The sequence below is a fragment of the Taeniopygia guttata genome, chromosome 4, assembly GCF_048771995.1.
Source record: "Taeniopygia guttata chromosome 4, bTaeGut7.mat, whole genome shotgun sequence".
NCBI classification, from domain to species: domain Eukaryota; kingdom Metazoa; phylum Chordata; class Aves; order Passeriformes; family Estrildidae; genus Taeniopygia; species Taeniopygia guttata.
In genome coordinates, this window is record NC_133028.1 from 25,470,602 (window position 1) to 25,482,812 (window position 12,211).

The 12,211-nt window shown below is 36.9% G+C and overlaps 1 protein-coding gene across 3 annotated transcripts in view; it reads right to left on the minus strand.

The window, feature by feature from the left end:
• CORIN (corin, serine peptidase) overlaps nucleotides 1-12,211 on the minus strand; it is a 106,616-nt gene that overhangs the window by 64,408 nt on the left and 29,997 nt on the right. For all 3 annotated transcript variants that reach the window (XM_030271010.4, XM_072928145.1, XM_072928144.1), the window contains exon 4: nucleotides 2,093-2,303. In XM_030271010.4, coding sequence (XP_030126870.4) covers nucleotides 2,093-2,303 — 211 coding nt within the window. The remainder of the gene's footprint in view (nucleotides 1-2,092; nucleotides 2,304-12,211) is intronic.

Consider the following 12,211-nt stretch of genomic DNA (forward strand, 5'->3'; position numbering starts at 1 on the left):
TATGTACTTTCTTTAGAAAGCAGGGCTAGCTGATTTTATATTCAGTTGCTGAAATTAAATACAGATTTAAAAATTACTATACTTTTACTATCACACATGGTTTCACTGCAGTAAGATACAGAACATTTCTGAAGAGCACCAGTATTGTGGTAGTATTCAGAACTCCCTGTATCTAACTACACAAACACGGATTATGCTCTCTGCCTAGAAACTTAATCTCCTTTAAGTGTTAATGAAAACAATGCCTATAAATACATGAAAAATAAATGGGAAACAGACATAAGTTTAAATAAGAGAAAAGCTATGTAATGACAGCTCACTGGATGCCAAAGATTAGTGCTTGTAACTTTCCCTCTTGTTCCTTCTTGTAATGCACTGTCAGAATCATTGCTCCCATGGCTGCAAGCTGCCAACAGACTCTCAACAATACCTAAGAATAGACATCTAGGCATCACAGGAGTTTCATCTCTTCCACACTGTGTAAACAACATTTGTCACATTAAGCTTTACATACATTAGGGACAATTGCTTCGCAAAACAAAGAGAGAACAACAAATGAAAAGTGATGATCAGATATAGAACTGCTGACGTTAGAATGAACCAGCTGTAACTGAGGGGAGGAAATAATGACGATGGCAGTAACAGCTGCTCACAACATGAGTGGATGTTTTGTGACACTGTATGTTCTAGACAGCCACAGCCCCCTCGAAAAAGCACTACAGCATATGGAAATATCAGCATTCATTACCACCATAGGCTTTCCACAGTGACTCTTCTGCTTCAGTATCTTTCTGATAACTGGATTCCCTTATTCAAGAGATCTAACACGGGTTTGTCTCTTTCATTTTTGGTATCTGCACTCCCAATATAGAAAGTAACTTCCCCCTACTACATTATATGTGCTTTTCTCTAGATCTCACTGACAGGAGTTATGGGGGAAAGGCAGGAAAGGGGCTGGGTTGAGAAGGGAAGGGAAGGTGTTAATAACTACTTTTTGCAGATCTGATGCTCCTTAAAATAAATTATTCTTGGCTGTGAAATATGTGTGTTTGTCTGCAGTAATTCAATGCTACAAAAAGGACACTAATCACAAAAATCACTTAGTCGCCTACAGAAAAGAAAAAGGTATTCTTGTTTAAAGAAGAAACTGAAAGTTAAATTCGACAACTGAGGTTTAGCAAACTAGACTTAACTAACCAGGACACTGCCAATCCACTCTAACTGTTCTTCCTGTGACTGCCACTCTGACTGCATTTTCAGTGACATCCATGGAGATATGATTACTAAAACTGAAATCAGAATCTGACATAATCTTACATCATTTGTGGTCTCACATTGGACCTTCTTCCCCATCAAAAAAAAAAAAAAAAAAAAAATTAAAATATAAATAGAGGAACCACTGTGACCTCCACGGCATAAAACAGGCTATCAAAATCCAATGGCAGCTTATATAAAAAATATTCCTTTTCCCCTTTTTGTGTCATGTTTTGATTTTAGCTCTGCTAAACTCACTGATCCTATTTCAAATCAAACTCAATTTAAAAGTGCATGCACATTATACTCTTATGAAATTATGTAAATGCAGAAAAAATATATGCTCCTTAAACTTCCAGAATACCAAAATAGTTTATGTCACCCTGAACATATCCTGCCAATTAAATACCAAATAAATATATTTAAAATATTAACTTTGCTGAAGGAAATGACTGAACAAATTTGAAGTTTAACAAACGGCTACCCCAATCTGTGACAATACAATACATATCCAAGGCATTATTACTATTATAAAACATTCCATTTTGGCATAGCCAGATTGGAGAAATTAGGCAGAAGAACTCTGGACAGACTTTTTTAGGAAAATAAGCCTGACTGCCCCATTATCACAGTTTTAGTTTATACAGTGGCAACATTTTTTCTAAAATATCTCTATTCCAGTTGTCTTATCATGGCAGAAATGCTGTCAATAGCTTTGACAGACAGGAATTTTGCAATGAGGTCACAGGCTTAGTTTGGATCTTCCCTTGTCTGATTAGACAGAGAGTATTTTACCACAATTGGCTCTAGTCACTGATGGATTTTCATTCTCAAATACCTGTCATCACCATCACTGATGCATTCAGGAAGAGCGAGACTACAGCCAAACAGCATGATGTGTTGATAGCAGTTGAGACGATTGAGGTAACTGAAGAACTTCAGGAATTTTTCCATTTCAATACTTTTTACAATGGAAAGAACTGAAGTTACAGTGGTGTAGTTATATGGCAGCATTTGGCACTGGCTGTTGGTGATATTTCTGCAGGCACCTGTGAAATCAAAACAGTATATTTAGAACAATAGTATGACCACTGAATAGCATGTACTGAACTGAATAGTCAGTATATATATAAAATATAAACAATTATTGTATCTCACAGATAAGATTACATTCCTTAATACTACCACAATACTGTCAAAAAATAAGAAAAAAATTAAACCAGAGAAGCTTAGCTTGGAAAACCAAATAAGCTTTTAGCTGTTTTCACAATCCTCTGACTTTGTACAAAACTGGAATAGAAACAAAACCAATTTATTTCTGACACAGCCTGGATACAATAAAATTCAATGGAAGCTGTGAATAGAAATCACACAGAGAAAAATGGGTTTTTAAGCTGCTCTGGCTTTAATGTTCCCATAAAGTTTCTCTTTTCACAGCCACTCCGCTTTCACAAGTGGAAATTTCATCAAGATAAATTTCATCAAAATCATTCATGAGATCATCATATATCTCCTCAGGCAGAACTGTAAGATAGTCCCTGCCATGGCATCTGGCAAGAAGCACTGATATTTTTGGCTGAGATCATATGCATGGACTGCTTTAGACATTTTAAAATTTACACAGTCCTGACAGATAAGGGTACAGTTTCTTGGGTTTTGCTTCCTCTTACACAATTTAGTGTAAAACGTGGCTGTTTTTCTCAGCTTTCTCAGAACCAGGTGCGGGCGGCAACGGGGGTTCGCAGGCTGGACTCTGAGGAGAGGCCAGAGCTGCCCCAGGGCACCCAGCAGGCGACCACTGGGCACAGCTGAGCCCTCGGCCCTGAGGGCAACACCCCTGGGAGAGCCAAATTCTTCACGTGGGACTCAGTGAGGAAAACAGAAGTGTGAGAAAGAATCCTGTAACAAGGAGGTGAGGGAAGGAGGGGGAAAGGCGCTTCAGGCACCACAGCAGAGATTTCCTCTGCAGCCCATGGAAGGGACCTGGGGTGGAGCAGTTACCCACACCGCAGCTTGCTGAGGGCTCCGCGCCAGAGCCCGTGGCCATGGCCCGAAGGAACTGCAGCCTCTGAAGGACCAGCGCTGAAGAAGGTTTATCCTGAGGAACTGCAACCCTTCCAGAGGGCCCACACAGGATCTGTTCTGGAAGGACAGCAGACCACACAGAGATCCAGCACTGAAGCAGGGAAAATTGTGAAGAGGAAGAAGCAGCAGAGTGGAACTCTCATGGACTGATCACAACCCCATTCCTCATCCGCCTCTGCCACTCACAGCAGGGAGGAGGTAGAGGAGTTGGAAATGAAGGAGTGAAGCTGAGCCTGTGAAAGAAGGGCAGGATGAGGGAAAGTATTTTAGTTCTTATATTTTTTTCTCACCATCCTAAGGTTTTAATTGCAATCTTTCAATTAATTTTTCCTGGATCTGTTTTGCACTTGACAGCAATTGGTAAGTGATCTCTCTGCCTTTCACTCAACCTAAGATATTTTTCATCTTGTTTCCCACCTCCCACTGTCCTGTGGAGGGGATGGAGTGAGAGAGAAACTAAGTGGATATCTGGCAGCCCATAAAGAGAAATCCACCATAGTCTAATAAAAAATGTCCTTCTTTCCAAATTCAAGAAGCATGAACATATAATTGAGAACAACTTTTAAGACAAAATTGAGAACTGAAACAATTCTACAAAGCTAGTTTCAACTCATGCATTGCTGTACCGTCTCTTTAAATATTTAGCTAGCCTAGATCCCACTTCGCCATGTCAGATTTGGATAATTTTAATGTGCTTCTCACTGCATGGAGGTGGCCATGGCAGGGAAGATAGAACTCCATGCCAACCAAGCATAACATAAATAGAGACCTTGGACTCGGAGTCATGTGGAAAAAATTCAGTGATGTGGGGAGAGGAAGCCTAAGAGAAGGGGAAATTATAGGTCACCTTCCTGTATGGAAGGCTAGAGAGAAGCAAGGAAAAGACAGGGACACATCAAAGATGCAGTAAGAGATTTAGATCATTTGGATAATTCCCACTACAGGATAAAGTTCTCATGAGTTTCTGTGTCAGGCTATATTAAGTATATAAGAGTATAAATCAGAGAAAAACTTTATATGGACGGAAAACCAAATTTAATCTGTTCAAGGAAATAGCTTTAAAAAAAGCTAGATTTCAATTTTTTTCAAACCTGATCAACATCTCTGTATCATTTGTACTGTTTCCTCCAGTCTAAAACTCTCAATCTCTCTAAAAAGCACTCTGTTGGTTAATCTGCAGCTGTTGGTGTCAGGACATATTTTGAGTCATGGTTAAAAGACAATAAGGAAGCATCACAGAGAGTTTGGCCATACTACTCAAAATGTACCAGTCAATATAAGTCACAATTTTCTTCATTCCTTTCCTGCTTTCCTTTAGTATTTCCACTTCAAGACTCCTAAAAATCTTTATCTTTTAGACATCCTGAATTTGCCATTGTAAATAGTGAGACAATGAAAGCATTTCATTTCTTTGACAATTTCAACTCTTCAGTGCCTGAATGATTCTTCCCATCTATTGGAGACCCCACTCTGCCTCCTCCCCAGAGTCTCCCTTATGCTGAACACAGTGGAAATTACTGTTTATACTACATTATCTCCCGTGTCATTGTATTTCCTTTTGTATTCCACCTTTACCTTCTTTTCACTTTCTGTATTGCAATATCAGCTTCATCCTATAATTTCTACAACCTTGTATTGTTAATGCAGCTCTTATTTTCAGAGAGACTTTTTATATCCCTATTTTGTATCCTTTCTCCTCTACCCAAGATCTCAAAAAATGATCTAACAATTATGACATATAATGAGTGCGTATTACCTTTCAATCATGAGTGCAATTTACTCTTCAACATATCCCACCTTGCTTGTGATTCTTCATTGTTTTCTGCTATTTGGATTTCATCCAACTTTTCTGCTCTTAATGGCATATGGTTCAGGTAAGATCTTTGAGAATTATTTACATAAGAATTTTTAAAATACCTAAAAGGGTGTAAGCTATTCAGATACATATTACTTCAGCCTATTTTAAAATCAATAGTGACTGGGGTGCTTTTTTTAGACTAGTATCTTAGTTCTAAAGAATAATTACAGTTTTACATCACTTGAGCCTCAGTTCCCATTTTTTTCTCTCATGGAATGCTGAAACACTTAGAACACAAATACTGCATATGTACCTTTATCTAAATAATAAATAAAACACTTGTTTTAATCAAACTACCTTGTCATCCTACCAAAACTCAGTCTATCTAAATGAACCACATGTGTTTTACATGCAGTTAAAATTATAGATGTTAATGAAAGCATTACAAATACAAAGATTGTTCTTTATTTTCCTACATATTTTGGATCACCATTTGAGACTATTTGACACTATTTGAGTCATACCAAGATTTAACATCTTTCCTTGTATATCCAAAATGAGCCATCCGCTTCTAAAAGGCATTGATCTCATTAGAAGTACACTATTTTAATAAGCATTAGTTGGATGCCTTGAATCAGAGGTGAGAAGTTTGTGAAAAGTTGCAGAACCTCTTCATCAAACCATGGGTAATTAAGGGAATTCTTAAGTGCAGCATTGTTCTCAAGATCCTGATAGAAGAGCCTACTTAAAACTCATTCTATTCTTGCATGTAGGGATAAAAGTTAGCTATAGACTACATGGACAATTTTTTTCATAATTTTGGAGCACCAACAGACCCTATTCAAATCATCAGGGGAAGTACATGCCAAATGACTTTTTAAAAGCTGTAACTTCAGCTTATTTCAAATTTCAGTCTTGAAGCTAGACAGCTTCTCTACTGAGAGCATCTTTTAAGCATGTGCTGAAGTGCTGTCTGAATAGGAATGAAGTTAGCATATGCTCAAGTATTGTTCTAAATAGTTGCCTTCCCTTTTTAAAGATGTCACTCTCTTGACATCTGTAGCTCCTTGAGATTTATTGTGAACCAAGACACATTGTCCCCAAAACACTGGAAAAATAAAAAAATTGCTAAGAGACATCTGTAAATGAAGAAGGTTCCAAATTCTTCATTACAAGGAAAGTGGAGTGAAAGAAACTGAAGTAACACAATGAATGAAGAAGAGCTGACTGTCTACTCATCTGTGATTCCTGCCAGGATTCTCTTCAATTTCACATATTCCTTCTGTATTTATTCAGGTACATTTGCCAAAAATCAAAACAGTATTTTAAACTTCCACTCAAACTGATTCTTAAAAAGGAACATCATACAAAAACTATATGTCAACTGCCTCCGATTAGCTCAAAACTTCTAGAATAATAGACATGATTCACTTCTGCAACTCTATTAAATAAGTATTGAATGATAACTGCATAGGAGTAATTTCAATAATGATAACATGAATAAAAAAGAAGTTTAGCCATTAAGAACATAATAAAATACAAATCACGTGGTTCAAAAGCATTTATTTCTTAAGGTTTCTTTACTGATGTACATCAGGCAACATGTTTCATTGTCTTACAACTAAATCACAGGTCCTCTTACAGAAATAAATCATTCCTTTATTATATATTCACCTTCTAAAAAATAGCATAAAAAGCCGTAGTTTCAAGATTAAAATTAATCTCTAATTTTTAGAGATGGAGACCTACTGAAAAGTAAATTATTCCACAGCTATTTTTCTCTAAACTGATGCCAGCTACTACCACACAGTTATTTGCCAAATGAGATCAAGAGACCCGTGTTTGCTTTGTTGCTGTCTCCCATCTATTCCTGCTCTCTGTTAAAAAAAAAAAAATTCACTAAAACAGTAAGGGGATGCTTTATCACTATCAATATTTGAAACATTCACATAGAACAACAAACCCACTGGGTGATGGAATCACCACTTCCATGACAATTCTCATTTCCTTTGTAACTGACAAACCTACTTAGTTGTACCATGGAAATAGAGAGCTCACACCTAAAAGCACCCATTAAGCACTGACAAAGTAAAGGGAAAGACAAATTAATTCCATACTCTGGTGTAAAAGCACAATATTACACACAATTGTCAACAGCAAGGTTCTCCTGACAAGAACAAAGTATCGCTGAGGGGTTGACCAGTATTTCTCATTCAAGAGGGCTACCACAGCCAATAAAGCTTTGGTAAATACTGCGTCTGTAGATAATACAAAAGCAGAAGTATGTCCAAACAGCAACACCACCACTACAAAAATGTAAAAATGTTGAAGGGATGGAAAACAATGCAAAAAGAAGCCCCTATTCTAGCTGTGAAAAATAAGCATTTCTCATTTGCTAGAACAGAGAGAGATCCTCTACCATATACTGCAAAATGGAAAAATTTATTAAGAAGCACTTATGTAAAAGCACTAATAGCTTTTATTTTAGGTGCTAGCAGGCACCTGTTGACTTCAGGAAATTATCAGAAGCATTGTGTGTGTATGTCTTCATTCACATGAAATCTGTAATGCCTTGATCCCTAAAGAAAGGCTTCAGAGGAGTGTATTTATACAGCCTTATTACAGCACAAAGACATAATCTGAATACAAGCAGTAGTAAGTTTGCTACATTTACATGTGGGTAGACATTTGACAAACTAGTGTCTCCTGAGGGCTCAGTCAGAGTGATGGTAGCCTAAAGATAAAAGCAAGGTATTTCCCAAGTAAGTCTCCAACAGAAGGTCATGACTTTTCTTGAGTCAACTAACACAAGCAGGAAAACATTTCAGAATACAATTGAAAGCAATAGTGATGCAATGGTGCCATACTGCTTCCTTTCAACCATGTGTGCTTGCCATTTCCTTTGAAACAACTTTCAAAGTTGTTTCAAACTACCCAAGAGCTAATTTAGCCTGTGTTAGGGCTGAGTCAGCTCACTGAGCAAATAAATGCCATAAAAAGCATGCAGCACTGTACAGCTCAGAGCAAAGGGAATGGGGACACTTCATCAGTATCACCAACCTTTAAATGCAACCCATCTGACTCATAACAGTTTATGTGGGGAAGAGGAAAACAAATTTTAGAACAGCAAATCCCATTCATGGATCTGAAACACAAGACAGGCATCAGGACTAGCTGAGAACAACTGCTCTGCATTTAATTTTATTCAGCTAATGAATTATACAATTTGAAAGGAATGAGTGATTGTCAACTCCCTCTTGTGCTCCACAGGTACCAAAGGGAGACATGGTAAGGCTACTGACCACCTGCAGGAGAGAGAAAAACAATTCACTACCTCCCAGGTGACAGAGAGGGGATTAGCCATGAGGGAAATACAACTCATATTTTAGATCAGAGGTGAAATGTTATCATAATTATTTTTTTAAGGCAATCTGTACCACCTGCTTCAGAGTGGAACATCAGACCCAGTCTTCCCCAGACACTTCTTGCTCAGAGCAAGTCTTAAATTCAAACTTTGCTATTCTCTTGACCAAAGAATATTGCAAAAGGCTGGACACTTCATCAAGTCATTTTTTGGAGCCCCATTTCTCTCAGCAAGTGGCTTCCAGATGCTGCTCTTCTTGGCTGAAGCATATACTTTTTTAATCCCTTGGGCAAGCACAGCTGAGAGCAGGTAAGCTCAAGAGCCAAAGTTGAGGCTGAATATTTACCCCCGCTGCAAAATACCAGATCTGGTATTTTGATTAGTCATTTCCTAATTACACAATTCTTTAGTGAAATTAAAGACATATTTCTAAGAGCCTACCATTAAACAAAAGGTACATATTGAAATTAATTTTACAATTAGATCTATCATTAGAGGCTACTTTCCATGGTACATTAAGCTGGACAGGATTTTGCTATTCTTCTGAAACATGAGCATGACTTTACCCCTCTTGACAGGCCTTTCTTCCAAAAGGGGGATAAAAAATGGTAGCCTCCACTGGAACCAGGCAGGCATCCAGATGTTTTTTGTTGGGGTTTTTCTAACAGACATGTTTTCAATAAGTGAAAACTAATGCTAGCTTGATTGACAACATTTAGTTATGTACCAATAAAGCTATGTTCAAAACAAAACAAGAAAAAATCACACAGTGCTTTGACAAAACTTAAAATAGTTTAGGTTATGAGTAAGTCAGCATAGAAATAGGCTGTGCCTGAGCTGTCCAGTTCTCTCTGGTCAATTAGCTTTCTAGGATAGCCACTCTTCTGATCTATTTAGTAAGAAATTAGGCTCCTTTTTTCCCAGTACATCTCACAGTTATAATTATACCCACCTTAGTTTCAGATAAAACTAACTCAGCAAACCCCTCCCTGCAAAATCTATCTAGAACCTAAGAGCGTAATGCAGCACCTCACTTGAAAAGCAAAACACTGCAAGTACACACAAAATATCTTTTCCAACCTGCAGTTTCCCATGTGGAAATTCACAGGGGAAGTTTAAGACTTGGATGCTGATCTCCAAAGCCTCAGTTACCTAAGGCTTAGTCTAACAGATTAATTGTTTCCCCTATGGGAAATTCCCACAACTATGTTTTTTAGAGGTATGTGTGTGCTTCTTTTGTTATAGCAGAGTTATTGTCTCTAAAAGATTGTTTGTATTTAGCCAGGGACACTGCAGCCTAGATCTTCTGAATTTGATAGCCCATTTAGCAAAATATGTGTTGCAGGACATGAGATACAACTTCCTCGGCCATTTCTTTATCCAATTGCTACTGACTCTCCTGTTTATAGCACTGGAAGTTTCTTTTAAGCATTGCATTTTTAACATATTCAGTGAAGGCCTAATTATTTTTCAGCCACTAGAGTCTGAATGCTTCTGTTCACAGTCAAGCCTAGCTGACTACATTAATACAGTTATTCTTTAATGTTCCAGTTACACAATGTTTTTGTTGTGTGAACAAAAAGAATTCTGACAAATGTTCTCAGCCTGTACAATTAGAGGTCAAAAACAACCCTATTTTTCAGTGGGTAAAAGAAAAATGTTTAAAGCTTAACATGATTAAGTTTCTTACAGCTGTATGTCAGTTCAGGCTGTATTTAAGTCTTAAGAACATGATGCCTGTAAGTTGCTTTTGCAAACAGAGATTTTTAAACCCTTGTACTTCAACTGCTTTTCACAGAATGGAAAGTCCATTTAGTTCTTTAAAATAAATATCAGTATTTTATTACTAATAAATATCAGTAGCTTCCTTCAATGCTCTCTCTTATAGCTCATTGTTTAATTGCTTATGTCAGTTGGAGAGAAATTACGTTTCCCCATGAAAATTTGGATTATCTTAAATACCATTAAACTAGCTGTAATGTTGAACTGCTTTCAACCATGAAAAATGTTCATGTTCTAGTTCCAATTTTTTTATACCCTAGAATCACAGAACTATTGGTAGAAAGAGTCCTTTGGAGGTCTCCACCTAACTTGCTTCTCCAAGTGAGATTGCTGCCAGCACGTTGTCATCCTTGACTATGAGGCTTGGAAATACCCAAGGGAAAGGATCCTACAGCCATTGCAGACGATGGGTTCTGCACTACCCATCTAGTGAAGACGATTTTCCTAATTTCTGCTATGAAGTTCTGCTATTTTCTTTCACTGGAGAGTACAATTTTTTTATTATTAAAAAAATTATATAATATTCATATAATATTAATAATAAAGGTGAGAAACACCGATTTTGTGTACAGATTGATACCTAAATTAATCTTTAGCTGTATTTAGCTGTTTGTCACTTTCTCAAATTCCCATCCCTACAATGATTTCAAACCATGGTATTCATTATGTTGTTCTTGAATTTCACATGATTGTGAAAGATGACAGTGATTGTAAATCACTTAGTTGCATCAATGCTCTGGACTTCCAATATTTTGACAAGGGTTTAGAACTTCGCATTTTATATTAATGATGATTCTGTACCCACACCTGGCTGCACTCTCTGTGTTATAATCTTTAACAAACCATGCAGAAGCACAAAACAGATAAATTTTAATCAATCATAAAATCACATACTGCTACCAGATGTAAGGTGTACCTTTGGAAACAAAGTGATCAGTCATAATACAGAACAGAAAAAGATATTACTAACATCATCTTCTTGTTGAAATAGCCACACAAATACTTTTTAAATAGTTTCAGGCAACCTGAATAAAAAGCCAGTGCCTGCAGCTCTCAAACAATTATCTTCAGATATGCCTTGCTTTATTGTTACCATTCCTGAAAGTTCCACTAAGCACTTGATGTCTTGCTTAGCCTCATGGTCAATTCATGATTCAATTTGACAACAAACATCTGTTTAAAACATAAGCAACAAAGTATAGAAACCCACTATGAATGTAAAACAAGTGTAAAGCTAAAAGTCTTCCATTTCAACTTTTAAAGGAACACACATCCACAACTCCAGAAGCACATATAATTTAAACTAGAACAAAGCTGATTTTATTTCCAAAGTTGAGTAGAAGTGGGAATCTCTCACTCTAAAGGAAACCACACCACTGAAAGGCCAAAGAGTAAAAATACATGGAACTCCAAGCAGGGTGTGTTATTCACAGTACTTATTGCAATATTAATCCTAACAAATACCTGTAGTCTATTAGATAGATAACATTGTTTCATCAGACTGAATTTGAAGAGATTAACTACAAACAGAAGAACTGCAATAATGAGCCACAAATTTATTAAAAGAGAATTGAAATCACAAGCTTAGCTAGAGGTAAATGTATGAAAACGTTAACAACATCATTACAATTTTCATACAAGTATCTGAAGTTTCTGGCAAACTTGCAGTTACCTGACAGCAGCAACACATCAGGTGATAAAAGCTAGCAAGCTTTTTTTCCCTTATAAACAAAAATAGTAATGAAGAAATGCTCTATATAGTGAGCAATGGCTTTTAAGAATCTTTTGGATTTCAGCTAATACATTTTACATGTCAGAAACTTCATGGTTTCGTTTCCAAGCTATGCCCATGTAGTCATAAGAAACAACAACGGTAAAACTCATAAAAACCAGGTTCTTGATAATGAATTTTGTGAAAATTCACGTTT